The following is a 25,318-nucleotide window of genomic DNA, read 5'->3' as shown; positions in this document are numbered from 1 at the left end:
TTACAACAAAACTGAGTTTCTGAACGTAGACGGCAATCCTGCCAATCATTTTTTTGGTTAAAGGTAGGAGAAACAGATAAATAAAGATGAAAATATAGCATAGAATCGATTAAAAATCAAACCCGGGAAATTCCGGGAACACGGGAACGAAACCCTACTGTGTATAGAACTAGGTACCTATACTCTAATTTTTAATTCCGCGGAATTCTGACATTTCATTAGTGCTACCACTAAAAAAGCTCTTCACCGAAAAAAGGTAAAATTTGGATCCAATATTTTTTTTTATGTTTCATAGAAAAAACATAAATCTAAATATTGACTTGGTCAAGTGAAGTAGGTAATACAAAAATAACAAATATTTCAATACTAGCTGTTGCCACGAGCTTCCCTTCACCTTAATTAGTTTTCCCGTGGGAATTCCGCGATAAAAAGGCTACTTTTTATCGCGGAATTCCCTGGATTAACACATAAGCTATTATGTGTTAATCCAGGGTGTCAGCTAACTCCATTCCAAAAGAGGATGGGCAAAAATATATGGGAGCTGGGACCACCCTCCAATAGCAGTAAGACTAACGTCGTTGGATAGGTCTTGTCAATAGGAATAACTTTTGCTTTGACAGCTTTGTTGTCACAGTTGTCCGTTCAGAGATATAACTATGACTTATAAGTTCCGATACTCATCAGTTCATCTTACTGCTATTGGAGGCTGGACCACCCTCCAATAGCGGACAACTGTGACAACAAAGCTGTCATAGCAAAAGTTATTCCTATTGACAAGACCTATCCAACGATGTTAGTCTTAATGCTATTGGAGGGTGGTCCCAATCTGCCCATTGTCATTTCATTAAAATCGGTTCAGTTTTTTTGACGTGAAGAAGTAACAAAGGTACACACATACATACACGCATACTCACAAACTTTTGCATTTATAATATTAAGTAAAATCACGACTCACGACCATTGTATCGAATTAATTTTAATTACTTTATTTTATTCTTTAGCATGGCATCACTTGCTACTAAATTCAGGGATAACAAACCTTTTTAATTGATTTCAAATAAAAGATTCTCAATTCGGTAAGTACATAATATGTTCGGTATATAGGTACCTATGTAAGATTATTGGAACTGCACCATATTAACATAATGACAATCCATTAAGCCTAATAAACAAATATGAAAATTTTTATTGTATAAGTATGTTTATATGTTTGTTGGTATGTATGTTTGTCCACGAATATCTCGGAAACGATTGTTACTATTCTTTTTTAGAGTTCCGTACCTGAAAAGGAAAAAAGGAACCCTTATTGTTGTCCATCGGTCTGTCACCACCCTTTTTCTCAGAAACGGTTAAAGATATAGGTAAAGCTAATATTTCATATAGATGTACATAATGATGAAATTAAAAGGAAAAATATCTCAGGTAAGTAGACTTGTACGGAACCCTCAGTGCGTGAGTCCAACTGGCACTTGGCCGGTTTCTTATCGTTGACCTTTCGCGTTGTGATAGTTTGTTGATTTTTATAATCGTTATGGAGCCACAACCTGGCCCTTCCCAGGAAGCGGCCCCATCTGACAGAGCACAAGAGTCAGACTTTCTCTCTCCCAGAAAGAAGCGTCCTCGTGGTTCTTTTGCGCCTAACGTAAAGACCATCATTCTAAATATTTAAAAATATAATATATAAAATTGTCCGGATACAACTCATGTTCAGACTCCTATTGAAAAAAGTACCCAGCCAAAAAAGGTTTGTGATCTCTGACATGTCAAAAATTGATAACTGTCAGAATTCCGTGAGATAAAAGATTAGAGATTACCTACCTAAATGTTAGTAGTGCTAGGTTAGTTCACGATTTTGCCGTAAGACTTCAGACGTGCATGGCGCGCACTCTTCAACCAATCATAGTGTTGTTTGTCTCCCTTCCCTTTCAGCCGCTCCTCCAGTTTTTTTTAAAATAAAAAGCCAAAACTATTACAAAACATCTTTATTAAACAGTACCAACTAAGCTTTACAAAAAACACAAATTAAATATTCGATATTCGAACGCATCACGGCGCAGAGGGCAGCGTTCCGAAACTCTTCATGAGATGGTAGCAGTGCGGCAGGCGACTGCGGTGTCCTATGCGTTGGAGGGTCGCCGCGGCTTGTGCCAACATTCCCGCTCTTTCTCCCGGAGTTGATATAACTGCTTCTGGTAGATGTTTGCACGCCATGTAAAGCGCTACCGCTCGCTCGCCCTCGCCGCCGCCGCCTTCTAGCACGCGTTCTGTGAAATAATATTGTTTTATTAGTTGATTATTATACAGGGCATATATTGTTATAGTCACAGGTCAAAGTGGTTTAGTAAGCCGAAAGGGGGAGACTCTGGACTAGTGAAAATCTTAATAATTATTACTTATCTTATAAGTACTATAAAGTTTTATATCCTAAAGAGCCGGGCGACGGAGGGACGAGGTAACAAAGTTCAAATACGATCGAAAATACCCATTTTAGTTCGGCTCCTGTGGCAAGTACTAGGCTTGTATTAAGCACACACCAATGATGGGTGTCCCACGCCACGCACGCGACACACTAGTTACTAGGGCATGCAATACCGCAATACCGCAATACCGGTATTCGTAATACCGGTATTAGGGACAAAATTCACGCTTTTTTCAATACCGGTATTGAAGTAATACCGGAATCGGACTTTTTTAGGCTATAATAAAGCGATTAAGATATAGTATTCCTATGTACTGTGAAAGCGCACTTGTTTCCAACCGTTTGATGCAGTTTTCGGTCGTTTGATATATCTACTGTTGACTATGCGTAAACGGACACTGGATGTAAAAATAATATTTTTTTGTTAAATTTAAACTCTAATACTCAATTCTCGTAAAAATCTATTCCAAAAAACTGAATTTCATTGCTTTTTCTCGTTTTATTTTGACGTATACGACCTTTAATCACAATATATGCCATTTATTACAAGGAAATCTAATACCGGTATTAATACCGGGGTCCCGGTATTGAGTTGCAATACCGGAACTCAATACCGGTATTGAAAATAGTTCCGGTATTGCATGCCCTACTAGTTACCTTTCCCGCAGATGGCGGAGGCGCGGTGCGGGCGCGGGCGCAGGCTGCCGTCCAGCAGTTCCTGCGTGCGGGGTGTCCCACGCCACGCTATAGAGCTTCCACTATATTACCTAATGTATTTTTGACGTTTCCTTATGTCTGGTAACTAAAGCTGGTTTTCCTTTGCAGTCATCAAATATGTATGGGATTTTAATGCCAATAATAAGATGGACGCCATTCGGCCGTTTTTTTTTATGTGATGGACAGAGTATAGTACCTTTCCCGCAGATGGCGGAGGCGCGGTGCGGGCGCGGGCGTAGACTCCCGTCCAACAGCTGCTGCGTGCGTCGCGGCGCCGCGCCCGCCAGCATCCGGCAGACCGCCGAGTGGAGGAACACGCGGGATGTCACCCACTGCGGACATAGGAAACAATTAAATGAAAGAACAAAACGATGGGTGAATATTTCTGGGCTTATTGAACTACGGCCATTTCAGGCTATAATTATAGTAAATTGTAGATTTTGGGTAGGTAGTCTCAGGTGAGAGAGACGGTGGAGTAGCAGTGTATAGTACCTACAGAGTGACAATACGACTATTAAACTAACTACCTAGACTAGACCTTAGAGCGGTCAGGTTTCTTTGACTTTGACCCTTTGGTCCTCAATATATGTAAAAATTGGCATTAGCATGAGTAAAACACTTATACCTACTTTCACATTGCTTTCGAAAAGAAGTTTGATATGCATTTGTGCAATAATTGGCACGCCCTAGTTTAACACTTCATGTTACCTTCTTAAACGAAGCATTAGGTAAAAGAAACTACTTGGCGATAATTTAACAAATGTACCAGGGTCACAGAAACTTACAGGAATATTCGTCGAGAGTCGGCGCAGCGAATGCAGGTCTCTCTGGAACGCTCGCAGCTGATTGGCCGGCGCCGGCTTCGACTCCGCCCCCGCGTTCGCCTCCCACACCCCCGCGCGCACCTCCAGCAGCCAATCACAGCACAGCACTTGCATCAACTGTAGATGCGAATAAAATTATAGTTAAAGGTGTTGAAAAGTAGGTACGTATAATTTTAGAATATAAGAAGAAATATCTGTATCATCAGTCAAGATCAATTGTTATTGTAGTAGCGAATTGATTCATTAGTTTACATTATAACGATTATGTTAGTAAACAGGTTAGATATTTAAACAATTATCTAATAATAATCTATTGTTAGTCAGTAATAAAATAGGTATGAATGGTTCAAAAACTGTGTGTGTGTGCGCTGAGGGACCACATGTTTTTTTGTAGGTTTGGTAACTAAAACGTTTAGTAAAAGTTGTAACTTAATTTGTAAAACGAATGCCGGCATTTGTAAACAATTTTTTCAAAAGTTATTCGACATTAATGTGGTCCCTCAGAACAAAAAAAAATATTTTTAAATTCTAGAAAAGTAATTACTTTTGAGGAATCCTATGTAACTACATAATTAGTAAAAATAATTTAAAGCGGTACACCTCGATCTAAAATATAAATTTACTTTGATTATATCGTATTCCAGTAGCTGTTTTTTGTCTCTGAGGGACCACTTTTTATTGGCTTATAAAATACTAAGTATGACATACTCAGTGCACACACACACCAAAAACTTAATCGAACAAAATAAAAAATAACAAAAATAATAGACTAATAGAAAATATGTATATATTAAGAAGCAGTTTTTTTAATGAACTCACTGTTATACTATATGTATACTGAGCATTTTCTTGAAAATTAAGCAACACTCGATGAAGTATCTATTATTGACACAATACAGTTAATCATTAAGATCGGGCGTAAATGTTCATGTTCTTTGGTCTCAACTCGACTTGACCACAGTTTTCGAACTCGGAGGATCTTGCAAACCTTCATAATTACTTTAATCTTCATCATAAAGTGCATATTTCTTGACAGTACCGTAGAGAGCAACTAATGCGAAGGTTGCCTTGTAGTAATATTGCACAATAGTACAAGTGCAATGCAACTACAATGCACTTCCGTAATAGTCTACGTCTTCATTTAAACGGCAACAAAAATCTAAATGCTAACTAAAAAAATAAAAAAATCAAGCACAAATGAAATAAAAAATGAAAAAAAAATTGCAGGCATAAAAGGTTATGAAAACTTACCAGCATAAGTTGTGTTGGTTTTCTGCAGCAGTAGTAAGCCAAAGAGTCTGCTAACCTGCCTCCAGCGATATCGCAAACCTTTAAACAACAATTATAACATTACTTATTAAAAATATTTTACTTACTTACTACTCTTGTTTGACAAAATACAAAGTTTGAAGAGCTGTTGAGAAATCGGCACGTTTAATATATCGAGCTAGAGTTGTGGTTGGTACAGAAACTCCCTGATCTCCAATGATCCAGGATTGCAGAAGATAAAAGGCTCCTCTCACTGCCCATAAGAAATCCACTGCAGGATATGAACCTTCTAAAACACAGAAGGGATATTGCATATATTTTATGTCTGGTTATTGTCATAATCTTCACACTTGGCAGGCGGATTGAAGATTTTACACAACACGAACACTTAGCACCCAAGACCTGAGATCAATAATATCTCCTCAGGGTCCTTCAGAATAGCAGTCAGGGCCACCCACTAACCACTACTATCCGGTCCTCTAAGATCAACAGCACTGAATAGATAAAAATAAAATGAATGAACTAACCTTAAGAATGGTTTCTGAGCTCCTCTCCCGTTGGGTCGCATCGCTGCACTGTGATAACGTCAGTAGGCCACGGCGGCTTTTGTATGCCATGTGCAGGGCCCTGTAATCATAGCACAATAGCTTTATTTTCATTAGCCAACCGTTTAGTTTATACAAAGACAATAGTTATTAATAACGCCAACTATAAACTATGACGGTGTTTTGTAAACATTGCGTTTGGAATTGTGTAGTGTATTGGTTGTGGGAATTTATCTATGACAGTTGGTATTCGAGGTTTTGATAGGTAGTCAGGTGGCAGAAGTGTTGGGTTTTTACTATGATAATAGATTTATAGGTGTGTGGTCGTAAGTGATCAGTATAAGTCTATGTAAATATTCAAATAGTCCTAGGTATAAAACAAATTAAGTTTCCCTGATGGTAAAGGTGCTTCCATTTCCTTATACCTACATTATGCTTACTAACCCATTAGATAACTAACCCATTGTTAAGTTTTCGGTGATGCATGGCGAGAGAACATTCACTCTATCCTGACATGCTGCTTTTAACACTACTTATCATACTTTCAGTTTCAGCCATATTGCTCACAATACCTACTTTGTAAAATACGAGCACGAGCCCTATGACAGCTATTAAATCCATACATTTAATTTTACTTTTTTCGATTTTAAGTGCCAATTTCACCATTCTCTGTTAGAGCATAACCAGGGAGTAATGGTTGACTTTTGACACATATGTCATGAATTTTATATGGAGATGACGTTTAATTTATAAATCAACCCCTGTCGGTTAGATAAACGAGAATGGTGAAATTGGCACTAAAGGAACTTTATTGACCGGAGCTGTCAATCAAATGTTATAGGACTCATGCTATATTTTCCAAAGTATAGTAGCAGTTATATCTCACCCTGGCAGCGGGTCCTCGCTGCTAGCCAGTGGCTCGGGCATCAGGTGCACCCGGTCAGCCGTGTCGGCCGCCGCCGCCGCGTCGCCTAGCAACCACGCCGCCGCCACCGCCACTATGTGTGGTATGTATATTGACGGTATACATCGTCCTAATCATCGAAGTAAAAAAAAAGGCGGAAGGAATCTCGCTATTAACTAAAACCTGAGGCACCCTAAGTCAATTACATTGTTACGACGAGCCCGACACACCCACATTCACACTCAAAGTAAGTCAGTTCGCCGCCGCGCCCCAATCGCGTCGCACCCACACACTCTCACGTCGCCGCCATTGTGGTGCCTCAGTGTTTTATTAGTAACCGAGATTCCTTCCGCCCTTTTTTCTACTTCGATGGTCCTTATATTATGTGTGTGTTTGTTACTGTTTCACGGGAATTTTTATCCCGGAATTAGTGAGTATCTCACCCTGGCAGCGGGTCCTCGCTGCTAGCCAGTGGCTCGGGCATCAGGTGCACGCGATCAGCTGTCTCGGCCGCCGCCGCCGCGTCGCCTAGCAACCACGCCGCGGCGACTGCTACTATGTTGGCCCACCACTCCATCACTGGGTCCCAGCAGCCTGGCGATGGAGAGAAATATGTATAAATTCTGGTACACACAGATACCTATATGAATCTTACAGAAAAAAATATGAGTTACTTATACAGGGGTTGCAAAAGTGGTGTAAGTCGACCCTGCTCGTCATTGAAATTTTGTTCAACGACTTTTGTACACGGATGGTATTCGTGTGTTGCGACTAATATATAGTCACTTATCATTCGTCGTAAATTCAGGATCGCCGTAGTTTACCTGTGTGTCCATTGGAAGTTGATACACGAGTATGACCGAGGACAGACTATTCAAACGAGGACCACTACCAAAATCGACGGAACGAACGAACAAGAGCTGTCATGCAATCGGTAAGCCTACTACAACGGGATAGAGTCGTGGTTACCGCTGCACCTGCTGCTGTGTCAATTCTTATTCGTTCGTTCGTCGATTTAGAGACTGACCCCCTGGTCTGATGTAGTTTACCTGTGTGCGTAGGCGCATCAGTAGAAACGTCATCAGTGATCAGCTTCGTAATAGCGAGCACGTCGCGAGTGTTGCTGTTCTCGTCGGCACATAGCAATAACTGCAGGCTCTTCTGAAGAAGCTCGAGGTGGTATGCCTGGGGATATACGGGTAAGAGATTATTTTAGAAGCTAGCCGAAAATAATTCCGTGGGAGAGTTATGAAATGGAAATTAAATGTGGTACTCCTTATGTTTGATCGTAAAATTGTTAAGTAAAGCTGAAATGGGAGTATCTACGTCGGAAATATTATTCCAGAAAAAAGATCAGTGGGATTAAAGAGATCGCGAGCGGAGACCACGAACAGCCAAGCGTAGCATGGGGGGACGCGCTTTGTAACTTTGACAGGTAGCCGGTAGTAGCTTGATGACGACAGTTGAGGACAGAGTGTTGTGGCGCTCCCTGGAAGAGGCCCATATACGGGGTGCTTGTGTATTATTAGTGCTGATCATCCCGTTTGATAGGTGAATGTACTCGTCATACTGTATAACTTTGATTATGGGACCAACTTTGAAATCGGGATAAATAAAACAGCTGTTGCAGTAGGTATTTAACTTTAGTATAAAACAGCTGTTTTATTTTTCCCGATGACCGATTCAAACACATACCCGCATAGCATAAGCCAAAGGATCCGCCTTATTAGGCAACAGCGAGAACAGAACGGCCGGTGGATGCGCCTCCTCATAGCTCCACTGCCTTGTCGACAGGAACTTCTGTCCTTCATCAGTGAGCAGCCAGCGCAGGCGCACTGGCGGCGCCAGGCAGGAGTCTGAGCACGCGTTGCGAGCCAGGCGCAGGTAGTAGCTGGGGAATGAAGTTCAGTGAGTTGCAGCTAGATGGCGCTTAGTGTTAAAATGTTAATTTCGTTCTTAAATATTTAAAACTATGAAGAGGAACTGTATATGTATTCGTATGAATTTCCTCATAGCGCCATAGTCTCTCTGACGAAGGTCAGAAGTTTACTACTCCTCTAGCAAACTTCTGACCGCTGCCGCTAGATGGTGTTGTCGGTGGAAAAGGTTAAAATGTCCTAAAGTTCTTAATACTTTCTGCATGTAATGTAAAGAGGAGATATTTTGTATGATTGTGAGTCCTAATAGCTCCACTGTCTAGTATTCATGTCTAAATTCATGGCAAATAATAAAAAAAACAACCTTCTACATTCACATACCCACACAACCAGCGTCCAAACTTAGGCATGTAATTCTTGAAGACCAACGCAGCGGTGACGTAAGTATCGGCCACCATCGGTCTATTCCCGGCCACTTCGGCCAAGTTGACCGCTTGTAGGGCCAGCAGAATGCGCTCACTTCGCCCAGAGTGGTCCGAGAGAAGGGCCAGTTGGGCCAAACGGTGGGACACGTTTGAGACTTCGGACGCCCAGTGTTGAGTGGCGCGGCGAGCAGGGCTGGAAGGAAATAGGGTTTAATTAGATGTTTATAATTGATATTATGTTTTGTGATTCTATTGAAGCAGATATTGGTCCTAGGCCACTGATATAAACAAAAATAATTGAGACATGTGCAAATAAACCATACCACGATCAAAAACTACACGATGTAAAATTACTGCAGACAACGCCATCTAGCGGTCAGGTCATAGTAGACGCTTTCCGCACAAGTCCTTTGCTGCTTTTCTCACTTATGCCTCCTACCTTATTCCGCACGAACAGCGCCACAGTAGAACAAGATGCCCGAATAACCCGAGCACGTCCGGTCCGATTCATGACTGTAACTAGGTTACTTTTAGCATATATGTTATAAGTTATAATAAAGATTATACAAATGAGGATTAGCTGCATTCAACGCCATCTACCGGTACTTACCTGTCAGCCCACAGATCACCAGCTCGTCGTGCCAGCGCAGCCCCCGGCGGCGTGCGCTGCAGCGCCTGGCGCAGCCCCGCGGCCGCCAGCGCCCCCCGCGCACCCCTGCGCACCCGTATATTGACAGGACAGCGAGTGATACTATGAATGACTCACAATTTTTTACTGCGCCGGTTTTCCTGTGATTGAATATGCGTCATCCTCCTAAAATGCTCACGTTTTGTTACGTGAATCGAGGCGCAGCTCCCAGTATCAATGTTCCACGTCCATTTTTCTTCTCTAACGCTCCTAATCGCGCGATATCAGGAATTTAGTATGTAATATCAGGAATTTAGTATGTAAAATTCCTTCTCTCGCCCGATCTGGCTAATCAGCTTAGTTACCTGTCAGCCCAAAGGTCACCAGCTCGCCTCGCCAGCGCAGCCCCCGGCGGCGTGCGCCGGGCCCGCGCGCCGCCCGCGCCCGTATAGACACTCAAGGCAACCGAGTCATAGTTGGATCTAATATGTTTCCGCGCTCCATCACACCCGCATATTGATAGGAAAGAGAGTGATAGTTGCACTACTAAGTTTCTTATAGCACATAATTCGTAATTATGAACCACCAGAATACTTGCCGTGTCTGATTCCAGTTATAGTGGATTATGTTTCGTCACGTTAAATGGCCAGGCGTAAAACTGGCTTAAAACTCCTATTTCATGAGATGGTTTGTGATGATTAACATTTAGGGCGTCTTGCACAACAAAGTTAAATAAAATTAAATAGTTTGTCTCTTGCTCTGACAGTATAATGTCAGAGCAAGAGGTCATAGATTTAATTTTATTTAACTTTGTTGTGCAAGACGCCCTTAGTTACCGTTTCCGTTTAGTTAACTTACCTGTCAGCCCACAAATCCCCAGCGCGCCTCGCCAGCGCAGCCCCCGGCGGCGTGCGCTGCAGCGCCTGGCGCAGCCCCGCGCCCCCCGCGCACCCCCGCACTTGTATATAGATAGTAAAGCGAGGGATAGTAGACTGTAATTGGTTTCTTTTAGCAAAAATGCTAGTCTATGAGATAATGCTTAGCAATTAAAAGTTTCCACACGCGTTTTCTTTTTAGGGCGCGTCCACGACGTCAGCAGGCGGAGCAGGTAGAGCATAGAACAGATGTTGACATTTAGGGCGACATGCACCAAAGTCTTAAATCTAGATTTAGTTTGAAATCTCAATTTAAAACACTAAATCTAGATTTAAAATGTTGGTGCAAGTGGCCCTTAGTTACCTGTCAGCCCACAGGTCCCCAGCTCGCCTCGCCAGCGCAGCCCCCGGCGGCGTGCGCTGCAGCGCCTGGCGCAGCCCCGCGGCCGCCAGCGCCGGGCCCGCGCGCCGCCCGCGCCCCCCGCGCACCCCCGCGCCGCACGCTGCCAGCGCGCGGTGGTATTCTAGCCGCGCGTTTGCTGGGTCGTTCTGGAATGGTTAAGGGGTTTTTGGTGAGAATGTTACAATATGATGATAAAAAAAATTGTTGCACAAAAATAAGATGTACAAAAAGGACGAAAATATTAAAATGTACAAATGGGGGTCTTATTACTAACATTACTTTTTTCCAGACACTCTTTAAGTTAGTGCGGTGATAGCTTAGTATGACTAAGTTCTTTGGAATAAGCTCTTATGAATAAGTTCATAAGAGCTTAGGGTGAAGGAAAGTGTGGATACCATAGATGTCTGATCACATCAACCAGCAGTGGATCAGTGAAATAAGAGATGTTTTTAACATAGGAAGACTGATTACAACTTTGGGGCTATTTACAAATTCGAGAGCAGCTCTTACTTCTACATTCATGCTTGATTTCCTAAGCTTTACTTTTTGTCATGGTCATTACAAAAACAGTTAATTTTAATACTCTGCAGAAAATCTAAACTTATCAATTTAATTAGTTAAATAAGTCTGTTTATTTTACATTTAAGTTTTCTTTACTTACCTACTTGTGTTGTGGTCGCATGTATTTCGAAAGTACACATTACAAAAATTTTACTCTAGTTCTTAAATTGTTTTTAAAAGTGTAACTTATCTGTTTTGTGATCCTTAAATAAATAAATAAAATAAAAAAATACACTATTTCTACTCACCCGTTTCATAAAGTTGTCTCCTTGTCGTTTGTGTTTGTAGAACACGCCAGCCTCTTTAGATTGAAACTTGGGAACTGTGTCCCCGTAGACCAACAACTTTATGAGACACCCTCCCAGCACTATGAAGTTAATCATGGAGATGAAGAATGTGTTGAACAGCCACACTCCCCACGACATCCCACCATCTGTTGATTTAAAATTAATATTATTTATTCGACCTTTCCATCATCATTACCAAAAAAACAGGAAATTTTCAAATACCATTTACGCAATCACATTTCACACTAAAATTAAATTATAAGCCTAAAGTTTGATAGTGCGTGTATTAAGCATCGTTACTTCTTCACGGCCAATAGACGCTATAAGCATTTCGAAATACGACACGCAAAATTAATAAACAGACTATCTGTAACCGGGAAATCATGGAAAATCTTGGCGCATGGAAGCAAACTTACCCAAATCATCAGCCAGTATTCTCCTCTGGTCAACCCTGGCTGTGTAGTCGAAGCTCGCAGCCGGGGTCATGTAGCTACTGAACAAGGCACTGAAGGGGTTGAAAGTCAATAACCCGATCATGAACGCGCATAGAGCGAGGCGCGAGTGGTCACCCATGCCCATCACCACTTTGGAGTATTTTTCTTCTACCTGGAAGTTTTAGGGTTTTTGGTTTAGGAGAAATCAAATGTGAAATGTGGAGTAAAGAATTTACAATGAGAATGCTGGGTATTTGAAAATGGCTATGTAAGAGTTTGGCTAGATATAATTTTAGGGGGTATAAAATTTGTAAAACTGGATTTGAAATAGTGAAGTTAATAGGTAATTTATACAATTTATACCTACTTTTAATTGAAAATAAACTAGTAATTGAGTAGTTTTTAGGTTTGAGCTTTGAAAATTACTGCTGATTGTAGATAAAATATAACCAAGGGAAGATAGAAAAACTCACTTTGAACTCTGGGGACGAAGGTCCATCACTGTCAATGCCGTGAGGAGAGTGGTATGGAGAGGAGATGTCACTGTGCGGCGGAGTGTACGCTCCCTCCATGATGATGGGATCCTTCACTCCAGACTTCTGGCAGGCTAGTTTGAGAGCTAGGTTCTCTTGTTTTAGTCTGGAGTTCTGGTTTTGCAGGTACTTTATGTATTCTATGGTTTTGCGTAATATTGCTGATTTGTTTAGCTGTAATATTAATAAAATTAAGAATTTATAGTGTGAACTAAAATAAATATTCCGTTTTATAGTGGTTGTTTTATTTCTTACTTTAGGCTATATACCTATTGCTTTTTAACATGAATGTCCATTCATACATATTGGAACCATGGCCCATAATGCATATTAAAAGCATTTATTTACCATTTCTATTTCAGAAATAAAAAATAGATTTACCTTAGCTTCCTCTCCTACCAGCATATTTTTAAGTTCTATGATTCTCTCATTAATACTAGTTCTGTATCTTCTCTCGATTGCATTGTGGGCACTTCTCTTAACTTCTCTCACTTTAGGCGGAGAGGCAGTGGGCTCCCTACTTAGAGCAATTTTGTCTCCTTCAAATACAACTGGGATGCCAGTTGTGAGGACGGTACCATTGTTACTGGTCAAAAATGTGCGGAGAGGTCTAGCATCTGTATTCGCTTGTGTGTTAATGATGCCTGGTGCTACACCTGTAAGTTTCATAAGAATAGATGCTTAGCATATTACAAGTACGACAGTAAATAACACTAATTAAATTATTGCCCTCTTAAACATACCTTGTACTGGTGCACTGGTGTACATTATTGTCTGTGCCTCTGGGTTAATCATATTAGACTGCAGAATAAGCGGTGAGAAGTTGGCATCGGCACCTTTGAAAATAACTGGGGTGACTCCCTTAGCATTGTTCTGTATGAGCAGAGGCTGCTGAGGTTGCAGCTTCGGCTGTTGGTTGATTTGCGTGAGGTTTTCAAGCTGTAGAATGGAGGTTCGGTCCGGCAAGCGCTGGTAGCTCCCTGGTGGGAGGTTAACGTAAAGAGGGCTTGGGACCACTTGCTGGACCACCAGCGGGGGCTGGGCTGCCTGTTGCCTTTGACTGTGCTGAGTAACATCGGGCAACGGTGACTCTTCTTTAAGCTGGTACACACTCTCCCTCGTATAACCTCCTGGCACTGGTTTAATAGAAGGCGGAGCTCGGTGTACGGTTTGTATGGAAGGCAAACGGGTCTGCTGCGACACCAGGGGGTTCCCCGCAGTGGTGTAGTAGGGGGACACTTGAGGAGAAGTTGCAACCTCAACTTTTGTGTCAACATTCAACATCGCAGCATCATTGTCGGTGAGCGCTAGCTCCTGCTCGAGCTTTTGCATGAAGTCTCCATCACAACCACTAAGAAAATCTGTAAGAGACATAGAAAATAAGTTAGAAAGTGCTAGACTTCAAAATTAATGTTGATCAGAGGTATGAAATGTGTTTGTTACCTTCGATTTCAGCAATGTCCTGCACATTAAAAACATCAGAATTCACGAAGGTTTCATCACGCTCCATGTTTGCTGTAATTTTGCTAGATGTAACATCACAAAACTATTAAATTATAAAATAAGGTGCAGTGCAACGCAATGCAAGTGCTTGTTTACGTTTTTTGACGTTTAAAATCTGGTGATGCAGAATCGGCCAATCATAGAGCGGAAAAGAAATCGCGCGATATTACGTCAGACGAACCATGTTGCGTAGAAAAATAAAACAAAGGGCTTTTGTACTTTGTTTTTTTGAGGCAAAAGTGTACATTGATTTTGCAACACAGACATCAAACAGTACATATTCTGAGGAACGGTTCTAATATTGCCGGTGCTGTCATCTATATTTAGCTTAGTCAAAACTGCTACTTTAATAATTACTGTAACATTTTATTTTTTACCACTAGATGTCACTGAAAGGTTAAAGTTGCTGGTGCTGCCATCTACATTTAGCTAAGTATCAACTGCAAGTTTGATATTAATTGTAATATTTTTTCTTTTCACCACTAGATGTCATTTATTGGAAATAAATATAAAACAGAATTTGTTAGCTACCACCCCACAGATGTTGCTGCGAGTCCTATGATGTTGCTGAAAATTACTCATCGCAAATATTCAGAAACATGGTACAGTCAGTCTCTATTTTACACCTATTAGAATAATATGATTCATCCTAATCCTAACTAATCCTAACTAATATTATAAATGCGAAAGTAACTGTGTCTGTCTGTCTGTCTGTCTGTCTGTCTGTCTGTTACTCTTTCACGCCAAAACTACTGAACGGATTTGAATGAAATTTGGTATACATACGGTCTAGACCCTGGGAAAGAACATAGGCTACTTTTTATCCCGGAATTCCCACGGGAATACTTTTTAAGGCGAAGCGAAGCGCGCGGGAACAGCTAGTTTGCTATAAATATCCATTTGTTAACTATACATATACCTAAGTACCTACGTGTATTTTGAATGATTATTTCATAATTATTGTGGAGTGAATCCTACTTTAAAAAATACGGGAGTGTGCATTTTTATAGCTCAATATTAAATGTGTTCATAATACTCCTGATACCGTACTTGAACCCGGGACATTTTGTAATTTTAAGTTTATGTATTTTGTGCCAGCGATATAGAGTTAGCAGGTATAAGTAATGGTGTGCCTGGATTCTCTTCGTAGGTCAGTGTAAGGTCCTATTAAGTACGAAAAACTCAATAAAATATCGAATATCAGATATGAAACGTTTATTTTTATATTATAACATTATATTATTTGTAAATATAGAGTTCTTACTCTTAGTACGAGATAACCAAACTCGATCTAAATATAACTATAGATAGATACATAGCCAACTACATAATAAAGTACACAAGATATGTTTATAACTAAAAGATGAAATATTTCGTGCATAAAACAATATCATATTTTAATTTAAATACAGGCACGTGAGTGTAGGTACATAATTATTACATAACATCGTGAAGAAATTGTAACATTCATCAGGCTAGTTCATGTTGTATTGCTTCTTGCCTGCAATTAAAGATAAAGAGCACTAGGTATATATATACAACTACTGGAATGTCCTAACTTATATGTAACGACAAAGGCACAACATTGTGAGACCTAAAGTGTAGGTTCAGCACTCTACAACACGTGATAAAACCTAGGATTGTATTCAAACACTAAGATATATCTATGGCATTTCAAACTAGACTAAAGTATTCAAATCAGTCTTCCAGTTAATAAAACATAATAAGTAATTGTTAATTAAAGTACCTTAAATCAATATGAACTTTTTGCTTTCATTTCATAGATCGGCTAATTAGATTTCGGTGTGAACAATGTGTAAGGTAGAATCTAATTTACTAACAATAAATCTTACTAGGATAGTGTGTTTATGTCCATAAAAACTCTGTTCTTAATCTATACAAAAATGTGAATACATTTAGGTCCTTAAAACTACAGCTATTATATTTATCCATACAACAATAATTTAGTGTTTCCTATTAATTTTACGTATAAAAATACAATGACACTCGTATTATAAGTAAGTATTCTTAAAGTTGAATTACGTTTAACAGCGAATCGCGACGGTTTCTGATGAGCTAAAGTTTATTATTGGGACACATTGAGCATTTCACTTAAAACAAACATTTAACACATTCCCTGCCATGTCTCTGCAGAGTGTTGGCAGCAAACGTGTTAATAAGTAATCTCCTAAATTAACAATATTGTGCTCGTGCTAAATATTTGTACAGTAAGTAAATAGGGACTGATGATGTGTAACAATGAACATACAATAATGAAATATGGCAAATGGAAAGGTACCCGTAATTATAAGGAATCTTGTCGGTCGCTGTTCGCAGTGGCATCGGACTAGTGCGTGCGAGAGGTAGAGGCGGCGTCAGTCTATAAACATCACAGTCGCGGACAACAGATTGCACAATAACTCGTCTAGGCTATCCATACTCCCCCATCCCCCCCATCCAAACGGTTACTATCTACACATTACATGCTAAACATTAAAGCTAGCCTACATTCTTTATTCAAGTAACAAAGACAATAAACGTTATAAACAAAACGAAAGAAGAAAATATGAACAAAAAATATAAAATCACAAAAAGGCACCGGTGTCCCTCGACGGAAATTTGATTTCGTCGCGGGACGAGCGGCGACGCTTCGAAATAAATAGAAAAGAAGAAGAGAGGTAGAATAAGAAGTTGGCGCGGGGCCCATTGCAATCGCCCGGCCGGAGCGCCTCGAGGCTCGCACCAGCGGCCTGCCCGTCAGAGTCTTACTTCTAAGTTTGTACGCCTAAGTCAGTCTTATCGGATGCGCGGCGGCGGCGGCGGCGGCGGCGCTCAGTCGCGCTCGGCGCTGCTGCAGTCCAGCGCGAAGTTGCGCGGCGGCATGATGACGCCAGGCGGCTCGTCGCGGCGCCGCGCCACCGACAGGTCCTCCACGTGGTCGTCGTCGTGCGAGGGCGGGGAGGCGGGCGGGGGAGAGCGCGGCGCCAGCGCGGCGTGCGCGGCCGCCGCCAGCGCCATGGCGTGCAGCGCCTCGCGCCCGCCGTCCCGCGTGGCGCCCTCTAGCGCCTGCTGCAGGAACGACGCGTCCAGCAGCCCCCCCGCGCCCCCCGCGTCCTCCGCGCCGCCCGCGCCGCTCAGCCCGTACGGGAACGCGGCGCCGTTGGACTCGCGCTTGACCCCGCGGCTCATCGGCCGGCTCGTCGTGATGCCCAGCTTCTTCACCTTGTCGTACAGCGTGCGCGACGGCACGCCGTACTTGCGCGACGCCTGCAGCGCGCTCATGCCGTTCCTGACGCACTCTATCGCGGACATGATGTCGGATCTCGTGTACTGCTTGTATCTCTTCCACTCGGGCTTCTGCTGCGGCGCGACGTAGGAGGCGAGCGGCGCGCGCGCGTCCGGCGGGAAGGCGGAGGGCGGCGGGGAGGGGTGGAAGGAGCGCGGGGGGTCGGGGTCGAAGGAGCGCTCGGTGTAGGGCGAGTGCGCGTCCTCGGAGCGGTCGGAGTGCAGGTAGTGCGGCGAGGAGGCGCGCGAGGACAGGCGGCGCGGGCGGTAGTCGACGCGCGGGGGGGAGGCGTCCTCGTGCGAGCCGTTGGAGCCGAGGCGCGGGGGCGGGGGCGGCTGCGAGGAGTCGGGCGGCGCCGCCTGCGCCAGCACGGTGCGCAGGATGGGCGTGTCGCGCGTGGCCAGCATGCTGGACAGCTTCTTGCGCTTGAGCGGGTTCATGTCGGCGGAGTCGTAGGCGGCGGAGAGCGCGGGCAGCGGCGGCGGGGGCCAGCGCGGCGGCGGCGCGGGGGCGGGGGGGGACGCGCTGGAGGGCGCGGCGGGGGCGACGCGCGGGGGGCTGCCGGGGGCGCGCTCGGGGCCGCGCCGCAGCTCGCTCATGTCGAACAGCCCCTTGACCTCGAGCTGCTCGGCCACTCGCATGATGCGCGGGATGTGCGCCTGCGCCACGTTCACCTCGCCCGTGTACATGTACTCGAGCAGCGCGCGCATCTCGAAGTCCTGCACGCCGGGCAGTAGGATGCTGCAGTGGTCCATGGGCACGTCGGCGAGGATGGCCTGGAAGTAGGGCGAGTTGGCGGCCAGCACCACGCGGTGCGCCTTGAAGGCCGCCTGCCCGTCCACCACCAGCGTGCAGTCCACATAAGTCTCCACCTTGATCAAAGCCTCCAGGATCTCCACCAGGTTGGTCTTGTGGTGGTTCCACTTCAGACAGAACGTCTGCTGGCCCTCGCTGCTTCCCATCTTTCTGAATTGAGCTTCTGCGAACAAGATTAAAGACTTTCAGTATCCTATATTCCTATATAGTCATAGTTGAACAAGGAAAAGTTATTGGACTCTCTGTTGAAGTGAAGAACAAATGTGTGAGTAAACAAAGTAATGAAATCAACTGCAAGCAATGTTAACTAATCGTCGTGATTTTATTAAACATCAACTATGTGTTCAATATAGTTTTTCATTATTTCTACCTAATAAAGCCTATGTCCCAAAATAAATAATCAGCAGATAGATACATGAAAATAATATAAAATATTATAGCATTTAAAAACAGCAAGGAAAGAAATTGTGCAGTTTCATGTACAAAGTAAAAAACATATATTTTATACTGAAGTAAGGAATTTCCTTAGAAAATAACTGATAAAGGGATAAGTATAAAATATACTAATACCTACATAATCTAAGTAATACTAATTCCTAACCAAGACATTACAAACAATACCTGGCAAAAGTTCATCACAACTTGAAGTAGACGCCGGAAACATCGCGCATCTACTTAACACACTGGCGGACACTACAGTTAACACGTTTACGGACGATACAAGACACAGTGTGGAGCGGTTCACTGCCGCGGCCCGACTGCATCGCCGTCATTTACATGCTCGCGGCCCTTCCTCACTGCCAAATTGACTTTTTACCTTTTATTCGGCAGGTAAATCGAAGGGGACCAAAGCCGCTTATTCCCGTCCCCCCGACAGGTTATCCGCGGTGAAACCAAACAAATTCACCTGTTTTATACTCTATTAAAAACGCAACAGAGCTTACTATTCAGCAATAAAAAGTTCAGCCCCAAACAAAACCTGAAATGGTGCTACAATAAAGGCCTGCTACGAAAGCCTACGAATTTCGTAGCACGCCGTAGCAAGGGCTACGAAACCGGTGTAGCAAAAATCTGAAAAGTGCAATTAAAAGTAATTTGATGAAAATTAGGAAACTCACCAGCCAAACTAGAAATCCAAGAAGCACCGAAATGGTTCTCTTCGTAAAAGTTCATAGGGTATTCATGGGTAACGTTCACGGTTGCACTGAAATAGTTCGTAGCACTTGGGGTGATTTCGCGTGGGTGCAGTCGCCCTGTGGGGGCGTGGTGCTCGAGCGAGCGTCAGACGATGACTGCTGCGTGGAGCGGCGGAGGCGCGCGGCCGGCCCTTCGCCCCCGCCGCCCGCGCCCGCCCCTCGGCCCTCCGCGTGCGCTTTTTACGCACAGCGCAGCGAGCGGAGTGCATGCAATTGCGTGCGGGGGCGGCGGCGCGGCGCGCGGGGGGAATTGCATCGCGCTTTGGAGGGCTCGCGCGTGTGTGTGCGTGAGTGCGCGCGCGCATACGACAGCGGCTGCTTCGTCTGTGTGCGTCGCCGATAAAAAACTGTGCCTCGCCTATTCGGCCCTTTATATGCTAACGTCGGGCTCCGGCGAAGAAAGTAAGAATTTTGGTTAATGCGCGCCGCTTATTATCATAATAATCGAATTAATATGCCTTGTTGCATTTTCATTAGATAATGTACAATGAAATGGCTTATAAGCGTGTTTACTTATTAATCAGGTTTCGTGGCCATCCGCTGAAATACATCGGTGCATGTATTTAGCAAACACGATTAATACTTTATAAACTTTAGGAAACTTTATCAATATATTCAGTTTCAGTCAGTATTTACGTATTTATATAAATTTTTAAATACTCAAATAATTTTAACAATAACTTTCAGCTTTCAGCATTACTTAATCGCAAAGTGAACAGTCTAAGTACTGTATGAATTCCATGCAACCAAAACTAATCCTACCTCGGCTCTACATGACTACGACAAAACAAAATGCACGTTTGAAAATGGTTGTAACTTTAAATAGCGAACAACGCGTCGAAACACCCCAAATTCCCTAAAAGTGCGTGAACAAACGCAACCCAACGGGGTCACTGACACTTTCCCGCGCAGCCAAACGCCAAAATAGCGCAAAATGCATTCGAAAATAGAACAAGCTGTAGAGTGCAATATTTTTTGTTAGACCAACCGTGGCATCCGCCGAATTTCAAATGTAGAGAATGCTGACGACACAAGAATGTTACAACTCCATTTAGGCATATGTTGTTTTTGTCGTTTCATCTTCAGCAGCGATCGAATTAAAATGTGTTGAACGTTTTTTCAGGAGTTGTATTTGATCTGGTTGGTTTCTGATTTGATTTCTAATGGAATTTATTGGAGTTGTCAGGATTTTTTTAAGTTACAGCCACAGCTGCTATAGACTTTTGCAAATACTGATAATTTATATTACGAGTAGGTAGATTTATAGAACTTTTAAATTGACCTTTCAAATGTAGCAAATGAAACCAAGAAACGCTGCGAAAAGCTTACAGAAGCTAACGAAGCTAGAATAAAACAATATCTTTCAATATTTAATTTTAAGGAAGTATATTTATTTATATTTATTTATTTATATCGTAGCAGGTTGCACGATAAAGGCCGAAGACGTGTTTGAAGTGTTTGGACGCTTTCTGGGAGAGGCCATGTTCAGATCCAGCAGTGGACGATTACAGGCTGATGATGATGATGATGATCATTTCTACTAGTTAAAAAATATAAGATCAATAAGTATAGATCCTCTATATTTAATTCGTCATTCTGTCAATCTTCATTGCCAGCTATCATCAATTTATAACCGAGCAAGCAACATTATTGAGGGGATATCAAGATAGACTAGACACTTAGATATTTTTATTATTGATTTATATACATTGAATCATCCATAGAATATAATAATTATTTAAGTAAATTAGTGAGATAAAATTATTGGTATTGATTATAAACAATAGGTAAGGTTTCGTTTCAGATTTTCAGACGCTAAACATTCAATTCATAAAATTTAATATTTAATTAAGTATTACTCGTTTTTTTCTCACGGCTATACACATTCACCCGATATAGCGGATCGATTAAACAATAACTGCAAATGTCAATCGCTCACTTTAGAATCGACTTCGAGTGCTCTCGATGTGCTCTTGAATCGAGTCATTTGCATATCGGTTACTAACCGCATGCCTCTTGGCATTCGTTGATAGCTGGGAAGTGTATTTGGACATTTGATATTTGAAAAGAGTTATATTTAGAAAGGGGTAATGATAATTTGCGCCAGTAGCCTACGATAAAAATGCTGCACCTGTATTGTTATAAAAATAACTTCCTTTGTATTACTAATAAATTTCCCAATGAATATGAGAATTATTTAAGGTTGGAAAACCTTCCGTTATGTATATTCAGTTTTACAATATATCAACAAAATATTACAGTTACCTACATGAGTTTCTTAATCACTTGCTGATTGACAAATTAATTTGCGTAATTATTAACCACCTACACCTAAGTCATTAAACCAGTTTATAAAAAACTACCGTTAGACTTATCTCGTTTAAATTGCATTGTTCTAAACCGCAATATTTTAAGTAGAGCACTATACAGTGTGCGTACTTGAGTAACATGAGTATTATTATTTTATATTATGTTATGTTATGCTATTGCAAGTTATGTCTTATTATAATGTACAAGTAAAATTCACATATCTGTGACTTTTAACCTTAAATCAATTGAATGCAATTATTCCCTGCATTCGCGTCATAGATTTTTTGCAATTCATGTAAAACATCACTAAGCAATTATACATAAAGACAATTTACTTATAACTAATGCGCAATTTATAAACAGCGATCTAAAGCATGAAAACCGTGATTGACTGATTATAATTTTGTAAGTAATTAATAAGCTCAAAAATATGTCGAATTAAGATTTTGGTCAGACCTCAGTAAGTCATGCGTCTAAATAAAATATTGTCGTATAACAGTTTGTCGATTATATTTTTTTGAGATTTAATAAATAATTTATCTCAAAAGTTCAACTATGCCCTTTGTTGATTAGTCCCAAAATCCACATTATGCTAATACCAGCATACTCGACCTATCCCACGGCTCGTAGCTAACAAAAACCGCATTGCACGCGGGGGTTAGAAGAAACTAATAAAAAATACCAATAAAAAAACAATAATAAGCCCCGCATGGCGGCTCGTTGTGCATCGATGGGACTGATCAAGCGAGAGGATGGGAGGTATTATTGCACACATTAAACGGGTTGGCTATTACACTTTATTAAACTATGTAGAAGGAGAGCATGAAGTGAGCGCCATCGTCGGATGACGTATCATCAGTACCTTATCTCATAGTTCTCTGTTTTTTTCCATATTTTCAGAGTTCTTCTCTTCTTGATATACCTATATGAAATAAACGAAGATATGGAATACACAGGATCAGAAGAGTTATGTACCTTTTACTATATAGTTAAAGCATGTTGTATTCCGAAGAGAAATATACTGTAGTTCCATACTAGTGGAAAACTGAGTGAGTGAATTCACACGAACGGCATTATATGTAATTTGTTATTTATAATTTATAGTCTGTTTTGTTTTAATTGTTATTAGGATATGTTCTAAGTTGTAACTTAAATTGTTAATATTATTTATCTACACTACTGTATTGGTTTAGCTGTAAGAGTAGCGTAGTTATGGTTTAAATAAATAAATAAAAATAAAAATAAATACAAAACCAGCCAAGTGCGAGTCGGGCTCGCGCACAAAGGGTTCCGTAGCAGCAAAATTACAGTTAAATCAACCTATCTCAAAAACTATAAGAGATACTTTGATCAAACCAAAAATCGTTGAAAGAGTTAATTAGCATGCATCACCTCTATTTTTTTTAGAATTTTATACCCCGTAGTTATAAAAATAGAGGGGGGGGGGACATACTTTTTACGACTTTGAGAGCTGATATCTCAAAAACCGTTCACTTTAAGAAAAATGTTTTTTAGAAAACTTTATATCATTTTAAAAGACCTTTCCATTGATACCCCACACGGGTATGTACATCGAAAAAAAAAATTTCATCCCTCAGTTACATGTATGGGGGGCCCCACCCCCAATTCTTTTTTTTACTATTTAGTGTCATATTTTTGTAGCGGTTCATACAACACATATTCCCATCAAATTTCATCACTGTAGTACTTATAGTTTCCGAGTAAATCGGCTGTGACAGACGGACAGACGGACAGACAGACAGACGGACATGACGAAACTATAAGGGTTCCGTTTTTGCCATTTTGGCTACGGAACCCTAAAAACTTAAGTGTTATGTTTTAATCTTATAAATTGGTCTGAAAAATACTTAGTTTCGGCTTCAGATAATCAAATTCTCTCCAGATACATAAGCATACAATATGGGAATGGAAATAATAATATCTTCAACCGCAATAAATTAGTAACGTAGACCACAAATCCTTCCATTTACATTTGAATCAACCTTACTTACATTGCCTATACCTAATCCCTTATTCGCGATACTGAAATTCGCAACTCTTCTGCCTTAATAATAAGGTTGTTTTGAACTGGCTATTTCTGGTAACTTTAGGTATAAAAAAACCCAAGGTACGGATGCAAATAGCGAAGGGCCGAGTGTAGAGACAATGGAAGGAAGAGAGTGTTGTTTGAACCCGGCTCCCTTGTAGTTTCGCTACAATGAGCCACTTCCGCTGGGCTCGGCTCTACGGTTGGACTTTTGGGGGGATCCTACGGTCAGAGTGCGATCGAGAGCCCCCGGCTAGCTAATCGCTGGCCTATGCTCATAGGTGTGTGAAATTTGACAAAAATGCAGTCCTTTGATAGATTCCGGCGTCGTTATTGTTGGGTTTATTCAAAGACGTTACTGACTTATGTTAATGCGACTATGTTATATGTTTATGTATATTATTATAAGTAGGGCCAATGTTAGATTAACTCAGAGTAAACTAACCAGCAGTACCATGACAATCGTCAGTCGTCATCGCACATCATTATCAGCCGATTCACTGGCAATTCGCAACCCTCTGTCCTCAGCTCTCCTCATCTAGATTCTTGTATAAATTCCTAGGTACAGCTGGTTGCAAATACATAGGTACTAATTTGTACCTACAAGTTACTCAAATATTTATTTCAAAATTTGTTTACAATATTTACGTTTTAGTTGGAATTATTCTGATACCCTGGTAAATGTACTTACTTACATCAATATTGTAGACGGGGCGTCACTAAACTAGCCTTTATACAGTTGAGGATTCATTTGATGCTATGCTATGTCGCTAAGGGCGTCTTGCACAAAAAAGTTAATTATAATTAAATAGTGTGTCTCTTGCTCTATCAGTATTATGTCAGAGCAAGAGGTCATAGATTTTTTGATTAACTTTGTTGTGCAAGACACCCTTAATCATTTTCTTAAGAGTTAAAGCAAACCAACAGTGTATCCGTAGTGCCAAAACAGTTTCAAAATTCAATGCGATCTCACACGATAAGTATACGAACTCCAAATAGACATTAATAAATGACAAAGCTTGCAAAGTCAGGGGTGGTTAATAGATAATACTCCATTATTTAATTGTCTCTTAGCTGTTAATTGTACAGATAGTACGCGGGCTAAGGGCCCCTTCACAATGGGTATGGTATAAATTCAGCGCGTGGCAGGATGCTGGTGACAAATGAGAAAGGTCCGCGGCCCGTGAAATTATAATTATATTATTTTAATATAACTTTTTGTAATGCTTTTGAATTGTGCTGCGAACCCCGCGTAATTATGCGAAAGTAATGCGGTTTAATTGTCATCCGTAATTAAATACGGATTATGGGTGTTTCCTGCCATTTTTTTTTTGTTTTATTTGCCATTGATCAACGAATATCATCTTTTTATTGTTTCATAGGGTTGTTTTTAAGTTTATTTATGAATTTTCTTAACACATTCTTACATTATGTAGGATTGGAGAGGGAAATGGGCAAT

General features: G+C 41.4%; 2 protein-coding genes across 3 annotated transcripts; both read right to left on the bottom strand.

The window, feature by feature from the left end:
* Window positions 1-1,967: 1,967 nt before the first annotated feature.
* LOC105392526 (sterol regulatory element-binding protein 1) lies at window positions 1,968-14,323 on the bottom strand. Its single transcript, XM_048625073.1, has 16 exons — window positions 14,145-14,323; window positions 13,445-14,062; window positions 13,083-13,357; window positions 12,642-12,875; window positions 12,151-12,340; window positions 11,696-11,880; window positions 10,848-11,032; window positions 8,937-9,173; window positions 8,374-8,569; window positions 7,728-7,863; window positions 7,122-7,272; window positions 5,757-5,856; window positions 5,212-5,289; window positions 3,922-4,077; window positions 3,333-3,468; window positions 1,968-2,264 (listed from the first exon to the last, which is right to left on the bottom strand). Exons 1-16 carry the CDS (start codon window positions 14,209-14,211, stop codon window positions 2,047-2,049), a joined length of 3,162 nt encoding a protein of 1,053 aa, XP_048481030.1. The 5' UTR covers window positions 14,212-14,323; the 3' UTR covers window positions 1,968-2,046.
* A 1,088-nt stretch (window positions 14,324-15,411) lies between these two features.
* On the bottom strand, window positions 15,412-20,051 carry LOC119692294 (protein bric-a-brac 1). 2 transcript variants are annotated; one of them, XM_038112359.2, is made up of 2 exons: window positions 19,425-20,051; window positions 15,412-18,469 (listed from the first exon to the last, which is right to left on the bottom strand). In XM_038112359.2, exons 1-2 carry the CDS (start codon window positions 19,477-19,479, stop codon window positions 17,037-17,039), a joined length of 1,488 nt encoding a protein of 495 aa, XP_037968287.2. In that variant the 5' UTR covers window positions 19,480-20,051; the 3' UTR covers window positions 15,412-17,036. The 2 variants fall into 2 exon arrangements, with proteins under 2 accessions (XP_037968287.2, XP_037968288.1); XM_038112360.2 differs by lacking the exon at window positions 19,425-20,051 and adding an exon at window positions 18,928-19,151.
* Between the last annotated feature and the right edge of the window lie 5,267 nt (window positions 20,052-25,318).

The sequence above is a fragment of the Plutella xylostella genome, chromosome 13 (genome assembly GCF_932276165.1).
Source record: "Plutella xylostella chromosome 13, ilPluXylo3.1, whole genome shotgun sequence".
NCBI lineage: Eukaryota > Metazoa > Arthropoda > Insecta > Lepidoptera > Plutellidae > Plutella > Plutella xylostella.
Note: the sequence above shows the minus strand (reverse complement) of the source record. Positions and strands in the feature narration are given on the sequence as shown.

Bases quoted from the DNA above. Each gene is read 5' to 3' on its own strand.
- LOC105392526 (XM_048625073.1), bottom strand. From the start codon at position 14,211: ATGGAGCGTGATGAAACCTTCGTGAATTCTGATGTTTTTAATGTGCAG. The intron at 12,876-13,082 runs GTAAATCTATTT...TTAATATTACAG, and splicing joins TGGTAGGAGAGGAAGCTAAG to CTAAACAAATCAGCAATATT. The intron at 8,570-8,936 runs GTATGTGAATGT...TTCATTCCCCAG, and splicing joins TTTGGACGCTGGTTGTGTGG to CTACTACCTGCGCCTGGCTC.
- LOC119692294 (XM_038112359.2), bottom strand. From the start codon at position 19,479: ATGAACTTTTACGAAGAGAACCATTTCGGTGCTTCTTGGATTTCTAGT. The intron at 18,470-19,424 runs GTGAGTTTCCTA...TCTTGTTCGCAG, and splicing joins TTGGATTTCTAGTTTGGCTG to AAGCTCAATTCAGAAAGATG.